General features: G+C 42.4%; 3 protein-coding genes across 4 annotated transcripts; all 3 read right to left on the bottom strand.

Moving 5' to 3' along the window:
• Positions 1–1,182: 1,182 nt before the first annotated feature.
• LOC131994977 (uncharacterized) lies at positions 1,183–10,800 on the bottom strand. Of its 2 annotated transcripts, none has more exons than XR_009397017.1 (3): positions 10,319–10,800; positions 1,432–2,280; positions 1,183–1,246 (listed from the first exon to the last, which is right to left on the bottom strand). XR_009397017.1 is itself a non-coding variant. In XM_059362327.1 (3 exons), the coding sequence occupies exon 3, from the start codon at positions 2,271–2,273 to the stop codon at positions 1,650–1,652; it is 624 nt and encodes a 207-aa protein (XP_059218310.1). In that variant the 5' UTR covers positions 2,274–2,280; positions 10,319–10,525; positions 10,711–10,780; the 3' UTR covers positions 1,368–1,649. The 2 variants fall into 2 exon arrangements, 1 of the variants encoding a protein (XP_059218310.1); XM_059362327.1 differs by lacking the exon at positions 1,183–1,246 and having other exon boundaries at positions 1,368–2,280; positions 10,319–10,525; positions 10,711–10,780.
• Positions 2,408–3,376, bottom strand: LOC131994819 (uncharacterized). Its single transcript, XM_059361719.1, has 2 exons — positions 2,495–3,376; positions 2,408–2,416 (listed from the first exon to the last, which is right to left on the bottom strand). Exons 1-2 carry the CDS (start codon positions 3,374–3,376, stop codon positions 2,408–2,410), a joined length of 891 nt encoding a protein of 296 aa, XP_059217702.1.
• On the bottom strand, positions 4,351–7,770 carry LOC131994818 (uncharacterized). Its single transcript, XM_059361718.1, has one exon. It carries the CDS (start codon positions 7,768–7,770, stop codon positions 4,351–4,353), a length of 3,420 nt encoding a protein of 1,139 aa, XP_059217701.1.
• Positions 10,801–21,296: the final 10,496 nt, after the last annotated feature.

Genomic DNA, 21,296 nt, shown 5'->3' with positions numbered 1-21,296 from the left:
AGCGGCGATTGGTGTACTATCTGAAGCCAGCCCAATCGGCCTTCTCCTGGTTGATAAACGTTCGGTGCTCAGAGGTTATGAAGTCGGGTGTTCGGTCGATGGTGAGAATTATGGGGAGGTGGTCTGACACCAAAGAGATGACGGCTTGTAGGATATGTCACTCAGGAGATTAGGGAATGCAATGGAAATGTCTGGCGAGCTGCTACATCTTCTCGCAATCCTAATGGGGGCATCCTCATTCATCGTGCAAAACGTAGAGCCTTCAATCTGCTCTGTCAAAGCCATGTCACGTTGGTCGTCATCTAGGCGAGAATGCCATGAAATGTGATGCGCACTAAAGTCCCCTAGAACCAGACGATTATGGCTAGCTACCAACCGACGGTAGGTAAACGTTGTATAGCTCTATCTCGGCAGTACCGGGCCTGACTGCTATCCCCACGCACTCCATGTAGGGGACACTAGTTGGGACATAGCTACCAACCGGCGGTATGCACATGTTGTATAGCTCTATCTCGGCAGTACCGGACCTGACTGCTATCCCCATGCACTCCATGTAGGGGTCACTAGCGCCGGGCGCAGGTGAGATGGGTGTGTGTATCACGAAGACCAATCCCCTACCTCCATTCCTTGAGCGATCATTACGTAGCACATTGTATCGGTGACTACTGTGAAAACTGTAAGTGTTGGCCAGCTTTGTCTCCTGGATCTATTCCGACTCATAAAATCCACAATCGCGCCGATCTTGCCACGGAGACCGTTGCAGTTGAGTTGCAAAATTGATACACTTCCCGGCAGTGACCAAGCAATATTGGGGCTGGGATGCTGCTGTTGCATATATTGCCGCCGAGGACGCAGAAGGCAACGACGACGATCCCTGTGACCCACTACTGTCTATGTTCGCTCAGCACCTTGGAATATATTCATTACGGCTATACTCCCGTAGTGATGCGAGGCCAGAGTAAGCAAGGAAATGTACCCAATCCATGCACCTGTTACACCTCATCAAAACCGATCGATGATGGAGGCGGTTCTGGCAAACCGAACAGAACCAGGGTCCGGGGTTCTTTTCAATTCAGGTACGCTGTTGGAGCTATCTTAAGTTATAGTCTGATTCGGACCATAAATGAATTGTGGACAGGAGTGGGGGTTTTCCAGTTAGACGTGAAGCGGGGTTAGAGCGGCTGTTGCTTTGAGAAAAGAGGCGGTGACGTCACTGGCGGAATTCCCTCAGTCGATGCTGTGTGGACTGTAATAATATGCGATGAACTAGTCTTATTATTCCTCATAGAGCGAGGAATAATAAGTTAGATGACGAGAAGGTAAACCCAATGAAAAAGAGTTAGAAAAAAAATAACGCAATGGTAAAGTTCGGGTATGGATATAGAGACACTAGTTTTATTATGAGAGAAAGAGTAGAGATGTGTTGCTCACCTTGCTGCGGTTGTAGAAGAAGTGGGCAGTTCATTAGTAAAAGAATTGCAGATGAGCTTAAGTACTAAAAATGGCTTAAGATTAGAAATTCACAATATATACACTTAGTGCTAATAGATATTTTCTTACGTGCTACAAATTCATTTACAATTCACAATTTGACTTCATATACTTCGACTTATTCTACGATAGATTGTACTTAAATTAAAGGGACAAATTCAAATTTGTCCATGGCGCCGGCCTTGCGCTTGCGCAAGATTTGGTGAAGCGCATAACACTGTTGCCAACGACTTGATGGCTTCAGATAAAATTAAGTAGTTGGGTTGTGAAGTTAGTGGGCGCTCTTTGTTGGACTTTTGGGTCTTCAATTTTCGTTGGTGCTTGGGTGGTTGTTGTTGGTGGCTTCTTTGACCCTTTGGTTTATTGTGCCTTTTGGCTCGCCTTTGTTGTTGTTGTTGTTGGCCAGCCGAAGCTGAGTGCTGACGTTGGCCAAGGCGTGATTTGGCTGTGGCATTGGACTGTGCTGCTGGATTTCTTTGGGGCCGAGATGAAGTTGGTTGGTTAGATGAGTGCGACTTGGAGGCGGCGTTGGAGCTTTTTGACTTCAGTACAAGTTTTCGTGGGTGCAGCATTGTATGATGCTGAAACCCACATTTTCGGCACGTATCCGTCGACTGACACTCTACTACAGAATGGCTTTTTGCCAGACAATTTCGACAGTAACGGTGTTGTCGAACGGCGGCTCTCCTGTCTTCTACAGTCATCAGTATAAATTGTGGGCAGAACCTGAGGGCATGACGTTTTTTGCAAAGCATGCACTTGTATAACTCTTGGGCATTCATATTTGACCTGAAAGAAGACAGATGTTAATGATTTGGTAATGCAATCAACAAGTGACATAGAGCCTATGAGAACGAGATAAGATGAGTGATAAGATGGTTTAGCAAACACAATGATGCATCGAGATAGTATTATACTAGGATTTCTATTGGGGTTGGTTGAGCAAAGGTAAGTGGCATAATTTAACAATCGGTCGCGTAATGACTCCCGATGCAATTCTTACGTCGGCTACCCTAATGTTCTTGTCCGAACCATTGTGAGTCTTGGCCACTCTTCCTAATCGCCATTCGCTAGGCGGTAGTAGATCATCCATTACGACCACAAGATCGCCGACCCTTATGTTGGGTGAAGTGGTTTTCCATTTATATCGCTTCTGTAGCGTCCTCAGATATTCTTCCTTCCATCGTATAGCAAACTGGTGATGGATTGCCTTAAGCTTCAACCACCTATTCACCAGGGAAATGTCATCAGCACTAGGCTCGGGAAATGCCATGATTGGAGCACCTTTCAAAAAGTGTCCGGGTGTTAGGGCTGTGAGATCATTAGGATCCTCAGAGATAGCGGAGATGGGCCGTGAGTTTAGAACTCCTTCAATTCGAGCAAGGACGGTCGAAAACTGCTCGAAGGTAAACAAATGAGCACCAGCTACTCTTTTGAAATGGTGCTTGAAAGATTTAACAGCCGACTCCCAAAGGCCACCCATATGTGGAGCATGAGGGGGTATGAACTGCCACTCGAAACCCTGTGTAGCATATTTTTCCGCAATGTCGCTTGCCGCCACCTGAATAAAACTTCTAAATTCTCTAAGCATTTTGCGACTGGCCCCTACGAAATTTCTCCCATTATCAGACACTACCTTTCTAGGTAGGCCTCGCCTCCCAAGGAAACGAGAGAATGCGGCTTCAAATGCTGCTGTGGAGAGCTCGGAACATGGCTCTAAATGTACGGCCTTGGTAGCGAAGCACACGAAAATGCTCACATAGCCTTTCAGGAGAGGGGATCGGCGCAGGGATGAAACCTTAATTTCAAAAGGTCCTGCAAAATCTATACCAGTCACGTGAAATGCTGGTGTAATAGTGCATCTGTCAGGGGGGAGCGGAGCCATTATTTGGACGCACGGTCTCTTCTTAAAAATGATGCAAGTCTTGCATTTATGAATGATGTTCTTCACTCTCGGCTTGAGTCGTGAGACGTAAAACTCTGTTTGAATCATACGACACATGAGAATGCACTCACCGTGGGCGAGAAACTCGTGCAAATGGAGCAAATATAAATGGCAAAGGCGAGAGTTCCCCGGCAGTATGATGGGAAATCGTTCGTTGTAGGGTAAAGAACAGGCCGCGAGTCGGCCATTAACGCGTAGGACTTTGTCCCGATCTAAGAAGGGGTTCAGACATTGTAGTGAACTTTTGTTGGACAATTCCTCAGCCCTACTAACCTGCTTGTATTCCTCAGGGTACCATTTCATCTGGGCTAACCTTATTAAACGGGATTTGGTGTGCCTTACCTCATCTTGGGTAAGAATGGGAGAGGAGTTTCTTGTGTCACCTCTAGATCTACCAAGGCAGTTATGGTAGAATCTGAATATGTAGGAGACTACCCTCAGTGCTCGCGGGTACGAAGAGAATCTGAGCAAGAGGTCTGAGTCTTCTACTGTCTCGTGTATAACTTGGATATCCAGGCGTTTCCCTATTTCCGGGGAAACCAAAGGGTTCCTGTTCGGCCATTCTGACGGTGGGTTCGTCAGCCAATTCGGGCCATGAAACCACAATGAGTTACAGGTGAGGTCCTGCGGCCTACAACCTCTTGTGCCGAGGTCCGCTGGATTGTCATGAGTAGGGACATGCCGCCATGTCCCCCCTGGAAGAAGGTCATGAATTCTGGACGTCCGATTTGCCACGTACGTTTCCCATGTCCATGGTGGTTTTGTTAACCAACCAAGGACAATGGATGAGTCCGTCCAGAGAGTTATGCCACTAATGTCTAGATCGAAAGTGCATAATACAAAATTTACAAGCTTTGCGAGGAGGTACGCTCCGTTGAGCTCTAGACGTGGCAGGCACACAGGCTTCAGTGGGGCTACTTTGCTCTTTGCGACGAGCAAATTCGAGAAAACAACCGAGTTGGAGGTTTGACACCGAATGCGCACATTGCTGCTTGAGACGCGTCAGAGAACCCGTGAAGCTCCACGGTATCAGAGGGATGATACTGTAGCCATCTAGGTATGGAAATCGCCCCGATGTGATTCAAATCATTCACTAGAGAATTCCACTTCAGCAGGGTCTCTGAGCCGAGTTCGTCATCCCAATCCAGCCCTTCTAGCCAAAGTTGCTGTATCAGTATCTTCGACCTGATCACTACAGGGGCAACCCATCCTGCAGGGTCAAACAATTGCGCGACGGCAGAGAGGACCTTGCGTTTGCTCATGGGCTGGTCTGTCGGTAAAGGGCCGAGGGTATAACTAAACGAATTAGTGAGCGCGTTCCACCTGATACCAAGTGTCTTGGTAGTGCTTGATTCATCGAAGCGTAGGAAATCAGAGTCATACAGACTCTCCGGTGGGAGATGCGCGAGCAACTGTGGATCGTTCGCAGTCAACTTGACGAGAGAAAACCCCGCTTGCTTAAGAACTGATCTCAAGTCCTCTTGCGCCCGAATGGTGTCCTCTATAGAGAAGCCGCCGGACAAAATGTCATCGACATATGTCTCTTTCCTCAATGCTTTCGCGACATTGGGAAATTCGTTCTCAGAGTCAGAGGCAAGTTGTAAGAGGGTGCGAATCGCCAAAAACGGTGCGCAATTCAGGCCGAAGGTAACTGTTTTCAGTTCAAAATCTCTCACCGGTCCCTTAGGATCCGGTCTGAAAAGTATTCGCTGATATGCTCTATCGATAGGATGTAGCCATATCTGCCTATACATCTTTTGAATGTCCCCACAGAACACATATCGGTATCTACGCCAGCTGAGGATCACAGATGTCAAATCGGTTTGTAGTGTAGGCCCAGTGTGGAGGACATCGTTCAGAGAGTAACCCGATTTGCTCTTGCGAGATGCGTTGAACACGACTCTCACTTTCGTGGACTTGTGCTCTGGTCGGACAACTGCGTGGTGAGGGAGATAAAAGGAATTGTATTTTCCACCGCAGTTAATCTCCTGAGACGAGGTCTCCTGAGCATGTTCGAGAGAAATATATTCGTTTAACACTGAATTGTACTCGGTGTTTAGCTCGGGATCATCAGAGAGCTTTGTCTCCATCCGATTGTACTGAGCTAGCGCTAGAAAACGGGATGAGCCAAGAGATAGGGCGTCGGAGAATTCTGCTTTGAAAGGCAGTCTCACGACGTATCTACCATCCGGGGATCTGGACGTAGTTTTACAGTAGAACTCTTCACAAAACTGATCTTCTTTGCAAAGAGGGGGAGCCATAGGTACCTCTTCTTGCTCCCAGAATTTTCTTAGAAGTTCGCTTATTTTCACATCTTCGGATTCAACCACGTTTGTGGAAAATGAGAAAATTCTCTCAGTTTGCATTGGACCGCTCAATACCCAGCCAAAAACTGTATTGTATGCTGAGGTATCGCCACATATATTCTTCCTGATACCTTCAATATTTATGAATCGTTCCGAATCATTGCCTAAAATCAGGTCAATTTGAGCGGATTTATTGAAATTTGGATCGGCCAGATCTAGCTCCTCCAACTCTGAGGGATTTGAGATTTCGAACGATACGGACGGAAGCCATTTTGTCATTTTAGGCAATACTATTGCCGAGACTGAAAAGCGGACATCGTATTTCTCCGCAACAATGACTAGTTGGCATTCTTTATTCGACGTCTGAGTCTGTTCGCCAATTCCAAAAATCTCAAAATGCGCTTTAGAAGTGGGAATTTGCAAGCGCTTCTGAATTCTCTGTGTTATAAAGGTCCGTTGAGACCCGGGATCAATAAGAGCTCTTAGCGTAAATAACTCCCCTTGATGTTCAACACGAACTAGAGCTGTTCGTAACAAAATCATGTCGTTGTTGGCCGAAAAATTGGCCTGAACCTGTGAGGATCGCCTTGCGGCTGAAGTTGAGGGAGCTTCATTATGAGACGTGTTTCTTAAATTTATGCCAGAAGATTTTATTTGACCCTTGTCATCCTCGTGACCAGAATGGATTGTATTATCCTCAGTTTTTTCTTCTGGCTTACCTCTTAGATGAAGCAGAGAGTGATGTGGCTTATGACAAATGATGCAAGTGTTCACGCTCTTGCAATTTGTCTTGAGATGAGATGAGGAGAGGCAGTTTATGCACAATTTGTGTTTGTATGCAAAATCTATGCGTTGTTGTGCAGTATATTTCCGAAACTGTCCACAACTCCTTATTGTGTGGTCGGAACTGCACAGGGGGCAAGAAGAGCTTAGCTTTTCTTGCGAGTGATAAGTTTGAATCTTACCACTGCTTTGAGACGGGAGCGAACTTCTGGTCTTTGTGGCTTTTATGCTCGAGAGCCGTTCCACGATTTCATACCTGTTGATGAGAAATTCATCGAGCTGATTCCAGGTAGGAAGATCGCGATGAGATCTGAGGGATTGTTCCCACAGAGCCAGCGTTTCATCTGGCAACTTGGTCGACACCAAGTATAGCAGTATGGGATCCCAGCTTTCTACATTGACGTCAAGAGTCTTGAGAGTGCAGAGACAATCATTCACGGTGGATTGAATTTTGTGAATTGCCTCACTGTTCTCCACAGAAGCTGAAGGAATGTTGAAGAGAATCTTTAACTGATTATCTACTAAGACTCGCTTGTTCTCATAGCGAGCCTTTAGAGCACTCCAAGCGAGCTCGAAGTTTTCGTCGCAAAGAGTGTATCTTTTGACTATGGCGCCGGCCGCACCCCTAGTCTTGTTCCGCAAATGATACAATTTCTGAGCTCTTGTCAATTTCGGATGGTTGACGTAAACCGCCGTGAACATGTCACGGAACGACGGCCATTCTTCGTAACCTCCTTTAAATACCTCTGTATCACATGGCGGGACTTTGATGTAACTGTTAGCAACATCTTGAGAAGAGTGGTTAACCGAAGGCTGGGGAATGTAAGCGGGAATAAGGCTATGTCTCGCGTTTTGGCGAGAATTTCCACCTGACATTCTTAGAATATCTAGGATTTGGGACCTCGCCGTGTAATAGGCCTCGGAGCTTGCATTGAAATTAATTCTAGCATTCTCCCGGAAGTCTTTGGTATTGACATTCCTTGGAGCTAGCATGAGACCTTCATAGGTAGCCTGCAGTCGTTGCCACCGATTCTCGAGATCTTCCAATTTCACTTCCAATACCGAATCAGTTTGATCCTGAATGTCACTCTGTTCAAACTGAGTGCAAAAGTTGATCAAATGGTCACAATCGAAAAGAAACTTGTCATGGCTCGACGAAGTTTTGATTGCGGAAGCGGAATTCGATAAAGGATTAGATACTGAAGGCTGTGACGCCAAGTCTGCCGTTCCGTTTTCCAAGTTCATCATGTATTAATTTCGTAAAATAAAGTGAACGAGGGAAAAGAGAGCGAGTAAGCGTACAACACAGTGTACGATGAGAAAGTGGGTGAGTTAGCGAAGAGTAAAGAGTTTTCAATTCCGGTCTGAAAACAAATCTAGCGTAGCAGAATTATTTGGTAAAAAGTCGTAAGAAATTTCGTTTGCCTCTGGAAACACAGGGAGATAGAAACAATTTTGATTTGCGATTGAATTGAGTGCAAGCGTAAAGCTCCGATGAATAGTCAAATTGTTCCGCTAACAAGAGAGGTGACAATATTCTGAATAATTAAAGTAGCGGGTCTTGCATCATATGCCAAATATACATAATTAAAAATTCAGAATCTTTGCGGGCGTCTAAAGGGTAGTCTTAGACTCAAAGCGACAATACCAAAGGCAAAATTTCAGAGTCAACCCAAATAATTCACAGTGAGGGACTGAAATCTCCGACATGAGCGTAATAGGATGGACCAGTGGTGTCTGAAAATTAAATTTCTATTGAATGCACCAAACTTGTGAAACGCGGTCCAATAGAGCAACCCCTACTGTATAGGAAAGTGCATTAAGAGACTTGGGCAATTAGGGTATTCAATAATTCACAACACCTGCAGATGGTAGTTGTTGAAATTTACTTGGAGTTGGTTTCTTGATCATATGTGTAAATCAATTTCCAAAAATTGTAAAAACACATACGCCTTTATAACCCCAAAAATTTCTTCAAATATCTCTGTCTAATTCATAAAAAAATTTTTAACTTGTTAAACAAGTTCACACAAAGGCTGAAAATCAGGTAAACAATACGTATATGATTTGTAATGAAAAGGGTTAGTTAATATATATATTGACTCTGTTAGTATGTAAACTATTCCTGCTTATCAATTCAGATTACATATGAATTGAAAGGTAAATCTCCACGAATGCACTGCCGCTGTATTTATCCAACATTTATTTATTTATTTTTTATCTTTTTTTTTTTGAGTATGTCTGCTGGCGTTATATGAACACCACTGTTCTTCTACTCCCAAACTTCTATTCTATTTCTATGGACGGGTTGGTTTTCCGTCAACTTACATAAGCGCGGAAATTTTTTCAGAAAAACATGAATCCCACAACATATTACCAACCCCCTAGTCTGGCAACACCGCGTATTTGGTGGTTTGTTTTGATCCTCATATGACCACTTCTAGTGAGAGCGAACCAACCTGCCTACATATGTACGTGTGTGTATCAGGTGGCTGAACGCGTGGGCTCTGCCTGTTGAGCAGCGACAGAGTCAATGCGTAGGGAGTAAGCAGCACGGACGAGACCCCTTGAACAAACATACACTCATACTTGCCAATAACAAAGCTTAAGCGGAGAATGGCGTTTATGTTTTTTTCACTTTGTTTATTTACGCATTATGTCTTCAGTTTAATTTTCTCTTTTTTTTCGTAACCCAGTTGCTTTGATAGGTTCGTGGTTGTTTTTTCTTTTTTTTTTGTTTACGTTTGTCGCAGGTGGATGATGGTGATTATACTTGAAATGTAAATGGAGATAGAATCGTGCAATAATGTACGTTTTTTTTGTGAGGGAGCCGTGCAATAAAAACTATAGTGCTGTGATTTAGAATTAGTGTTTCAATAAGTGCGATATTATTTTTTTTACACTTCTTTTAAATTTTGCCCTTTGTTTTCCTTTTAATTATTTCATTTCCATTTAGCTTCAAATCTATTTAAATGTAATAAATTCTTCTTCTTGTAAGTGTGTGTCTGTCTGTCTGAGTGCTTCTTCTTTTCCTTTGCTCTTCATTCGTGGTTGGCATTGGCCTTTCCTGTTGCAGTTTAGTTATTTGTTCTCTTCTCAATACCAATCTAATGAGAGAGCTAACATTAATCTCCGTTCCCTTATACACTGTACGAAACGATCGTTGAACTTTGTGTTGTATATAGAACCGCCTATGTATTACCGAATCTTATGTTTTTGGTATAAATTATGTACTTTTTCTTGTAATCATAATCCGTTATGTAGACTTTAAACGACTTTCATTTGACTTTAACGGGATTTATGGCAACGAACAAAATAACACTACTTTTAAGCAATTTTCAGAGACGGGTAAAAATATGTTTTGAATAACGTTATTTTCAGCACTTTTCACCGTGTCCAACACATGAGGACAGACAGAAACAACACTTCTTTGCACTTTTAGCACTTTCCTCTCACAATTGACGATTCTATCTTTTTATGTATATAGACATAGGCATTTACATACACACTTTTTGAGAAAAATAGAGACGAGCTGATAATCTCCGCAGTATAACAAATTTTATCTCTTTTTTAAGGGATTTTACGTAGAATTTCCCCTGTTTCACTCCGCATTTAAAAATGCGTTTTTTAATTTTCACATGCGATTTTGACCTTCTGTAAATTTTGTGTGTGGCACTATCTCCTTTTTTCTTTCTCTTTTTTTTTTGAGTGTGTATGTAATGTATGCTGCCTTTTTATGTCTTTTTGTTTTGTTTGACTTGACTTCTTAGACAACTTATGTGGTTTCACTTACCGAAACGATGACACACATCTACGTATGCTAGACACTGCAGATGGGATTTACCTCAATTGATGGTTAACTCAGTGAACGGTTTCGAAGGACCATGGACAGGAGTGGGGGTTTTCCAGTTAGACGTGAAGCGGGGTTAGAGCGGCTGTTGCTTTGAGAAAAGAGGCGGTGACGTCACTGGCGGAATTCCCTCAGTCGATGCTGTGTGGACTGTAATAATATGCGATGAACTAGTCTTATTATTCCTCATAGAGCGAGGAATAATAAGTTAGATGACGAGAAGGTAAACCCAATGAAAAAGAGTTAGAAAAAAAATAACGCAATGGTAAAGTTCGGGTATGGATATAGAGACACTAGTTTTATTATGAGAGAAAGAGTAGAGATGTGTTGCTCACCTTGCTGCGGTTGTAGAAGAAGTGGGCAGTTCATTAGTAAAAGAATTGCAGATGAGCTTAAGTACTAAAAATGGCTTAAGATTAGAAATTCACAATATATACACTTTGTGCTAATAGATATTTTCTTACGTGCTACAAATTCATTTACAATTCACAATTTGACTTCATATACTTCGACTTATTCTACGATAGATTGTACTTAAATTAAAGGGACAAATTCAAATTTGTCCAAATTGAATGCTGAACATTGTAGAAGTCATTGTGTAATATTTCAGTCCATTCGGATAATAATTGCGCCTAGTAGGGGCTGAAGAAGTAAAATCGGGAGATCGGTTGATATGGGAGCTGTATCATGCTATAGATCGATTCGGAACATATTAGATACGTGTGTTGATGGTCATGGGTGAAGCCGTTGTACAAAATTTCTGCCAAATCGGATAAGAATTGCGCCTTCTAGAGGCTCAAGAAGTCAAGATCCAAGATCGGTTTATATGGCAGCTATACCAGGTTATGAACCGATTTGAATCATACTTAGCACAGTTGTTGGAAGTAATACCAAAACACCACGTGCAAAACTGCAGGCAATTCTGATAAGAATTACGCCCTTTAATAACTGAAGAAGTCAAGACCCTTGATCGGTTTATATGGCAGCTATGTCAGGTTATGAACCGATTTAAATCATACTTAGCACAGTTGTTGGTAGTGATACCAAAACACAAAAATTTAAGTAAAATCGGATGAGAATTGCGCCCTCTAGAGGCTCAAGAAGTCAAGACCCAAGATCGGTTTATATGGCAGCTATATCAAAACATGGACCGATTTGGCCCATTTACAATCCCAACCAACCTAGACCAATAAAAATTATTTGTGCAAAATTTCAAGCGGCTAGCTTTACTCCTTCGAAAGTTAGCGTGCTTTCGACAGACAGACAGACGGACGGACATGGCTAGATCAACCTAAAATTTCATGACGATCAAGAATATATATACGTTATGGGGTCTTAGACGAATATTTCGAGGAGTTACAAACAGAATGACGTAATTAGTATACCCCCATCCTATGGTGAAGGGTATAAAAAGTGTCACTTACTGCCAACCATTTTTGAAACACTGTTCTCAGATTATGTCCAACATGTCAGCTACCACAAATGCCAATAACAAACATTTCTGCATGGTAATTTTGTGATCGGCCCACATTGACCAACATTAAATCGTCCACAATAAGATTTTATTGTATTCCCCTCAGCCTCATGTATGACCATGGGGTCAAGTAAATCTATGGTGGTGTTTGATAGCAAGTGTATATTTCCCTGTACGAGGAGAAATAGTTTTATTGAATAAAGGAAGATGGTAAAATCCAAAAAAAAGAAACAGAAAAGCTAAGCAATTCAATGACCAGACAACAATATCCCTCCATGCTTATGCCAACCTAAATTATTGCTGCCAACAATGAGAACAACAACAACAATAGCAACAACAACAGCAGCATCAACAATGTAAATGTCAAAGCTAGATTTGCCTTGAACGTGGACAGCCAGAATAGATAAACTGAACATTGTCATTTTGCTATTGATCCTATTTTACGACATATAACATGCGAGTCTCCTAAACATTGACTTACAATTATATTATGCCGTCTCTTTTGCTCTGGGCTTTTGAGAAAGAAGTGGAATGTGGAATAGTGAATGCCTATGGGGAGAAGGCAACATCAATTTTTGTGTAGGGTAATCGGCTTAAATATGATGAAACCCCAAAACTAGGGCTCTCAATAGTTCCTAAACTGTGGATAGTGCTCTTCTCTTGGAACCTAGTTCAGCCTGGCCAAATTTTATATATCCTCCGCCATGGATCGCATAGGCAAACAAAGGCTAATGGATAGGAATTGTTATGCTATTAGAGCTACATATATCAGGTTTGAGAGGCAGACCATACTTGACATGCATGATGGAGGCCATAGTCATTGTGCGAAATTTCACCCAAATTGGATAAGAATTACGTCTTCTAGGGGTTCCAGAAATAAAATCGGGATATCGGCCGTGTGGGAGCTATACCAGGATATAAACCCATTCAAACAATATGAGACGGGCATGTTGGGCGTAAAAGGAGAAGTTACTGTCCAAAATTTCAGCCAAATCGGAAACAAATTGCGCCCTTAAGAACTCAAGAAATGAAATCGTGACATCAGTTTGCATGGGAGCTATTCTGGACCTGGACCGATTCAGTCCATACTTAGCACATATGTTGAAGGTTATAGCATAAGTCCTTGTGCTCTCTCCAGAGGCTTAAGAAGTATAATCTGGAGATCAGTAGTTTAGGTTATGATGGAAAAAGGGTGCGGAAATTAATCCCCCTTATGACACTATTGACATGCACCTAAGCCAGTAATCGGCTGGTTGTGCTCTCTAAATCGGTATATGTGCGAGCTGTATCATAACATGGACCGATGTGGCCCGTTTACAATCCCAACCAACCTACACCAATAGAAAGTATTTTTGGAAATTTTACTCCATCGAAAGTTAAAGTGCTTCGCACAGACAGACAGACGGACAGACAGATGGACATGGCTAGATGGACTTAAAATGTCATGGCGGTTAAAAATATATTGGGTTGCCCAAAAAGTAATTGCGGATTTTTTAAAAGAAAAATAAATGCATTTTTAATAAAACTTAGAATGAACTTTAATCAAATATACTTTTTTTACACTTTTTTTCTAAAGCAAGCTAAAAGTAACAGCTGATAACTGACAGAAGAAAGAATGCCATTACAGAGTCACAAGCTGTGAAAAAATTTGTCAACGCCGGCTATATGAAAAATCCGCAATTACTTTTTGGGCAACCCAATATATACTTTATGGGTTCTCAGACCAGTATTTCTTCGATGTATTACAAACGGAATGACGAAGTGACTATACCCCTATGGTATGGTGGAGGGTAATAAGAATTAATAAATTTGAAACGAGCATAAGGAAGCCTTCTCATAATAAATTCTCTCCCACTCTTGTTTCTCTCATTAAACCTTAATTATTAAGAGAAATATTTTGACGAATTTTGTCTCGCAAAGAAAATAAATTGAATATTTAGTGCATACTTTCTTGCAACTCTGTAAGCGAAATGGTATGCAACATTTTCTACTGGGTAACGAATGTTAACCAAGAATAATTTAAGTGCGATAGTCAATGGACTGTTATCTGTATACTCCCACGTCCTTTCGGAATTGCCTGGGCCTTCTCCAGTTTGTGACAATGCAGTCTGCTGTTGGGGCCGATACGAAATGATGTCTTTCAACGATCAACGTTCAATTGACATGTATCCTTGTGCCTTAAAAAAGATTGGTGAGATCAGGCCAGGCGCAGCACTGGATTTAGTCAAGAAGGAAGACAATTCTTCTCGACCAATGGCACTTCCATACATAGGATTCCCTCAGATCCTGAATTCATACTTGGGAGATTACGGTGTAAATCCCCTAGTCTCAATTTTTCAACCACTGACTGGAAGCTTGGTAGATTGGATGAGGTTTGTGGCCGTCAGAGACATACAGTATTCGCAGACCTCAACAAGGAGTTGCATCTTACAGATTCAACAAATTGAAGCTGTAGATCTTTAGAAGCGGTGGGGTTAGGAAATTAGGAGATGACTCAGCAATTGTTGCTGAACACTATCTCTGAGGAACTATCAATGACATATTTGACAGATTGTAGGAGACTGAAAATTCTCCGGTAATCAACAGAAGAGAAGAAGGCGTTAAGAGGGCACCCGGCAAGCCCAGAATAGGTGGGTTATGCGGGAAGGATGAAATTCAAAAGGTACTTCGACAGGAGCAGTTAGTTCACACCGCAAATATCCTGTGGCCTGAGGAAAAGTGCTTCCACTGCTATCTCAACTGGTCTGGAAGCGTAAGAAAGCTTATAATAAGAACATCGACCGAATCTTGTAAGTATGAATCCATGGCGGGCTCAGACGACGAGGCTAACTCAACAATGATGGAAAATATAAATCCTGACAACTATTGTAAGGTAGCTTCGGCGGCACTTAAGGTTCTTCTGATGGGAGGAAGATTTTTTTTTTGTTATACAGGAACAATTGGTATGTGGAGGAGTGATTCGTGGACTTCCGGTACTTAAGGGTATGGGGGCCACCGTAGCGCAGAGGTTAGCATGTCCGCGTATGACACTGAATGCCTGGGTTTGAATCCTGGTGAGAACATCAGAAAAAATGTTCAGAGGTGGTTATCCCCTCCTAATACGGGCGACATTTGTGTGGTACTATGCCGTACGTACTCGCCCATAAAAAGGTGGCCCCTATTATTGAGCTTAAACTTGATTCGGACAGCACTTAGCGATCTGTGAGAAGTTTGCCCCTGTTCCTTAATGTAATGTTCAAGACCAAATTTGGATTTCTAAGGACATGTTCTCGATGCATTGACATCGAGAGAGCATTTAACAATGTGCGGACAGATACCCTGATCCAATCCTTAGACAAGTATCGGGTGGACTCGGTCCTTAAAAACTGGATAAACCATATGCTAAGGAACAGGTGGATAAATTGTGTGTCCCATGGCTTAAATAGAAGAGAGAAAGTGACACAAGGCACGCTATAGGGGGGCATTTTATCGCCACTCCTATGGTTGACCACCATAAATGACCTATTACGGATGCTGACTGAGGAGGAATTTGAACCCATCTGCTACGCACACGATATTATAATAATTCTAAGGGGTAAGGATCTGAACCAGCTATGGAAAAGGGCCGAGAGGGTCTTGCATATGGCATATGACTAGGCTAGACCCAGAGGTCTCAATGTTAACCCAGAGAAGACTGAAATATGACTGTTCACGAGGAAGACGAAGGTCGGCCAATTTGACGTACCACGTTTCTTCAACGAAACGATTTCGATATCTGACAAGGTCAAATACATAGGTGTGATCTTGGACAGGAAAATGAATTGGAAGTGTCACACTCAGGAGCGTACTGAGAAGGCTCACAGATGTTAGGTACTATGTAGAGGGGCCATAGGCTCGAAATGGGGCGTGAATCCGAGAATAGTCTACTGGCTCTGCAGGAACATGATTAGACCAATTCTTACTTACGCCTCAGTAGTTTGGTGGACCACTATGGAGAAAATGTGCAACATAAGAACCATGTTCAGATAACATGTTGTCTTGGCATAGGCAGATCGCCCTAGTGGGCGTGGTTCCACTAGGGCATTGCAGACTATTCTAAATATCCGACCCATTGACATACAGATTAAGTGTGAGGCAGCCACTGCAGCTATGAGACTTAAGGCGTTGTGAGAATGGATTGAGGATGGGAGCAGCTCATACTATTGCGGTATAGTCGAGGTGACGATAGGAAACCTGGAAGGAATGGAAGAGGTTTCCGATCGGATACCTGAGATGAACCTTGAGGTCGAGTGCGAGGCACTGCAGCCAGCGGCACACTCTTGGGTTGTCGGAACCCTAGTATTGCCATCTGGAAGATCATGTTACACGGATGGATCAAAGCTAGAGGACAGAGTGGGCCTGGGGGTTTACATTGAGAACTGAGATCTGTTTTAGACCGCCTGACCATAATACGGTCCTTCAGGCGGGAATCCGGGCGATCACGGAATGCGTGAGGTAGTGTGGTGCTAACGCGAGGACGTCGAGTATGAACATCTATACGGACAGTAAAATTACCATAAGTGCAATAACAATCAGACGGTAAGGTCACGAAGTCTTGCAGTGTAAGAAGGAGATTAACGCCTTGTCTGAGGATAGCACGATCCGCATCGTTCAGGTACCGGGCCATAACGGAGTAAGGGGGAATGAAAGTGCAGATAATCTGGCGGTGAAGGCCAGAGGACTGTCGTCGTTAAACGTGGTTAACCCGAAGCCTTTCAAGTCGACGCAGTCCGAGTTAAGGGAATGGGCGACGAATGCGCATGCAATATTGTGGAACAGCGAAACGGTCGGTAGGACGGCGAAAATCCTATGGGAGGATCTAGATCATGAGAAAACGAGGCTATTACTGAAAGAAAGTAAGAAGGAGGTCAGTATAGCCATTGGTATTATAACGGGACACATGGGACTACAAGCTCACTTATGTAAAATCGGTGTGGCAAGTGATAGCTTGTGTGGGGCATTTGGGGAAGATGATGAGATGTTGAAGCATTTCCTTTGTCATTGGCCGGCTTTTGCGTCTGACAGATACCGGCACTTAGATGGGGATACAATAACAGACATGAACCAACTTAGGAGAGTGGTATTGAAATCCATTAAGAATTTTGTAAAAAGCACGGATTTTCTAATTTAGATTTTCTTTTTCGAGGTTCCTTTTTATTATTTAGTGCGCTCAAAATCCGTGCTGAATTTGGTCCAAATTGGACCATATTTCGATATAGCTGCTATGGGTGCATAGATTATGCATTTTCACCGGGTTATGACGAAAGGTGGTTTACATATATGCCCCAGGTGGTGGATATCGGGCCGGCCGAACTTAATGTCTTTTTACTTGTTTTTATACCCTCCACCATAGGATGGGGGGTATACTAATTTCGTCATTCTGTTTGTAACTACTCGAAATATTCGTCGGAGACCCCATAAAGTATACATATTCTTGATCGTCGTGACATTTTATGTCTGTCCGTCCGTCTGTCTGTCGAAAGCACGCTAACTTCCGAAGGAGTAAAGCTAGCCGCTTGAAATTTTGCACAAATTCTTCTTATTAGGATAGGTCGGTTGGTATTGTAAATGGGCCATATCGGTCCATGTTTTGATATAGCTGCCATATAAACCGATCTTGGGTCTTGACTTCTTGAGCCTGTAGAGGGCGCAATTCTTATCCGATTGGAATGAAATTTTGCACGACGTGTTTTGTTATGATATCGAACAACTGTGCAAAGTGTGGTTCAAATCGGTTCATAACCTGATATAGCTGCCATATAAACCGATCTTGGGTCTTGACTTCTTGAGCCTCTAGAGGGCGCAATTCTTATCCGATTGGAATGAAATTTGGCACGACGTGCTTTGTTATGATATCCAACAACTGTGCCAAGTGTGGTTCAAATCGGTTCATAACCTGATATAGCTGTCATATAAACCGATCTGGGATCTTGACTTCTTGAGCCTGTAAAGGTCGCAATTGTTATCCGATTTGCCTAAAATTTTGTACGACGGATTCTCTCATGACCATCAACATACGTATATATTATGGTCTGAATTGGTCTATAGCCCGATACAGCCTCCAAAGGGCGCAATTCTTATTCGAATTGGCTGACATTTTACACAGGTCTGCAACATATAATTTAATTGTGGTCCAAACCGGACCATATCTTGATGTCGCTCTAATAGCAGAGCAAATCTTTTCTTATATCCTGTTTTGCCTAAGAAGAGATGCCGGGAAAAGAACTCGACAAATGCGATCCATGGTGGAGGGTATATAAGATTCGGCCCGGCCGAACTTAGCACGCTTTTACTTGATGATTCTATTTCATTGTGCAGCATCTAATCCTCGTTTCTTCAGGAGGACCGTCTTTATTTAAAATGAAGCGCATGGAATCCAAGGCAAGTATAGTAACAATAGACTCTGTCTTTTAGTCCGTAAGATTTGTCATGTCAACCAAAGCTTACTCATCCGTCCGACTGTCTATCTCTCTGTCTAAGTGTTTGACCAGATGTCTAAAATGTTAAAAAATATCCTCCTTTAGTATTGCATAATTGGTTAATGGAATGTTCTTACAAGCTTTCCGCTTAAGAAACGAAACTCTCTGCATATGTTAATCCTCCAGATGAATAAACACATATGCTAACAACTAACTTTCTAATGATATAGGCACAGGATGCTGTGTTGTTATCCTTTATGATATGGCATCAATTTCCAATCAATTTCAATATGGGGAGGTATTCATGGCTCTAAACGTTATTTGAACTTATCGCTCATTATCATCGCTTAATGGAAATCATCATAAATGTACTGTTCCATTTGGAGGTGGCACGATGGTGTATTATTATTAAATTTTATGGATTCGCATTTTCCCCAAAAACTCATCTTTGTGTACGGGTGAGTGCGGGTGTGTGAGTGTCTGTGAGTGTGTGTGTGCGTGTGCTTCTCATTCGTGATAATATCAAAAATGATTACTATTTCCCCAACATGAAAGCATATTTGAAACCAATTATGGATGCCTTTATTATGGCTCTACTCTATAGGATGTATGAAGGAGAAGCCTTTTGAGCTCGATTATATCGCCCGAAAAGCATCATCAGCATCATTATCAGCACCAACATCATCTTCATTGTCATTGTCATTTCAAGGCATAGTCCAAGAAGCATCATTAGGCGATTTTCATCATTCTTTCCTTCCTTCCGTCCGTCCGCCTGCTTTTCTACTTCGCCTTTGTTGGTATGACATTACATAGGTTACATTGTCATAAATAATCATTTTTGTGTGTCATATTTATTATTATGGTGATGAAGTCTCGCTCTCTCTCTCTCACTACTTCCACTGTTCGTTTCATCGTTTTGTTTGTTCCCACTCACGCACATAAACACTTTGATCTGTATTTTTATCATCATCAACATCCTTATGATTCGCTGTCATTATTATCTCAATCTTATTATCTTCTGTTCTCGATTATCTTTTTTTCTCTCTCCTTTGTTGCCCAGTTTATTCAATGTGTCTCTTTGGAAGTGGTCCCAAAAGACCTTACCTTCGCCATATTCCCCCAAACAGCAAGCCCTTCGTTTTGTCATTGTCTTGGTGAGAATTTATTATCATTATTACTTTGTTATCCTTGCCGCTGCCGCTCCTGTTCCAATCGTTTGCTTTGTATTCTTTGCTTCATGCTTTGTAGTTTCACAGAATCACAATTTATGGCTAATTCTATTTTGGCAATATTAAGCACCGGTATTTATTCTTTCCATGGTAGAGTAAACAATTAGAAGTAATGCTTATGTTGAGAATGAATAGAATTGCTGATAGTACTTCTTTGGGTGGAAGAAGAGTGAAAGTTCATGATATTCTTAAGATTTAGAGAGGTGCAAAGAACTTTGGATATCAAACTCGTCGATTTTTACTTTGTCGCAACGAAATTGTAAACGTGGTATCACATGTAGATGGCGTTGTATGAATATCGCTGCTGTTGAAAACAGTTTATTTCGCTTCAACAAATACTTTTTCCGCTGTCTCCCATTGCTTGGCAAGATAATGGAAAAGAGCTTAAGGAGATCAATAATTAGGGTACATCCTCGAATCTGTTCGAGTTTGTCGAGGATAAAAGTGCCGTGGATGCCTGGTGTCAAGTGCAGTTAGAATGTCAGCCCTGGGGCCAGTGATTAGGTCTACAAGAACAGGTTTCTATCTGTGATCCATATATTCGGAATCTCGCGAAGGATTTTTTTGTTTTTGCTATCGGAACGTTCTTTGTGCTGATGCCTATGACGTCCTCATTATGATGCCCTGGAACGTCTAGGTGAGGAGGTCATGTGAAATATTTGAGACTGGGGTAGTTTAGGATAGGTTTAAGTGGCAGTCTACCATCAGACTCACATAGATGTTTTCGTCCTTTGTGATACCACAGGAACAGAAATCTTCTTTCTTCTGTTCCTGTGGTATCACAATGGACTAAAACTTCTATGCCTTCTACAATAGATCCTACGGTTGAACCATCCAGATCGCTTTAAAAAGCCCAATAACTTGCGAATGTTCACATATGCTAAATGGAACAGGTTCTCAAAGAAATGAGCACCTAAAGTGGAACTCCTTCTGACTGCTAGTGCAGGACACACACAGAAAGTGTTCTATAGTCTCTTCTTCATCGATGTCCTCCCAGCTTTTGCAAAAGTCGTTGCTGGCAACCGTCAGCATAATTTCCGATTAGACAGTGACCTGTCATGTCGGATACAATGACTGAGACATCTGTTCTTGCCAATGAAAGTAAAGCGGTAGACCTCTTCAAGTTTTGGAATGCTCACAGCCCCCTCTTTGTGACAATCTATCATTCGTCTGTTCTTGTCAATGAAAGTAAAGCGGTAGACCTCTTCAAGTTTTGGAATGCTCACAGCCCCCTCTTTGTGACCATCTATCATTCGGGCCTGGTCCTGAAAACTTACATGTCGCTAGATGCCTACCCACAGATTCCAGTATCCCTGGAATGTGTAGGGTAGTTCCTAGTTTGCTAAGCTCGTCCGCTTTACAATTCCCTGCGATATCTCTGTGGCCCGGCACCCAAATCAGGTGAATTTTGAACTGTTCAGCCATCTCGTTGAGAGATCTGCTACAGTCGAGGACGGTTTCTGTGTTCAGAAATACGTTCTCGAGTGATTTAATGGCTGCTTAGTGATTTAATGGCTGCCTTACCCGACACTGCAGTGGTCGGGTAATCTTTCGAAGTGACCAGTTTTAGATCTTTAGAGTACACCCCAAACCCCATCTGGTCATCTAGTTTGGAACCAACCGTATAGAAGTCTATGTAACTTCTGTTAGCAGGGATATCGTTGTTCCAATCGGTTCTATCAGAAATAGTGGTACAGTACTTTTTATCAAAAAGCGGCTCAGGTAGGGTGTAATCCACACTGTCAGGAACATTTTATATTGTATCAAGGATAATACAGTGT

The sequence above is a fragment of the Stomoxys calcitrans genome, chromosome 2, assembly GCF_963082655.1.
Source record: "Stomoxys calcitrans chromosome 2, idStoCalc2.1, whole genome shotgun sequence".
Lineage (NCBI taxonomy): Eukaryota > Metazoa > Arthropoda > Insecta > Diptera > Muscidae > Stomoxys > Stomoxys calcitrans.
This window is presented reverse-complemented; position numbering and strand designations above follow the sequence as displayed.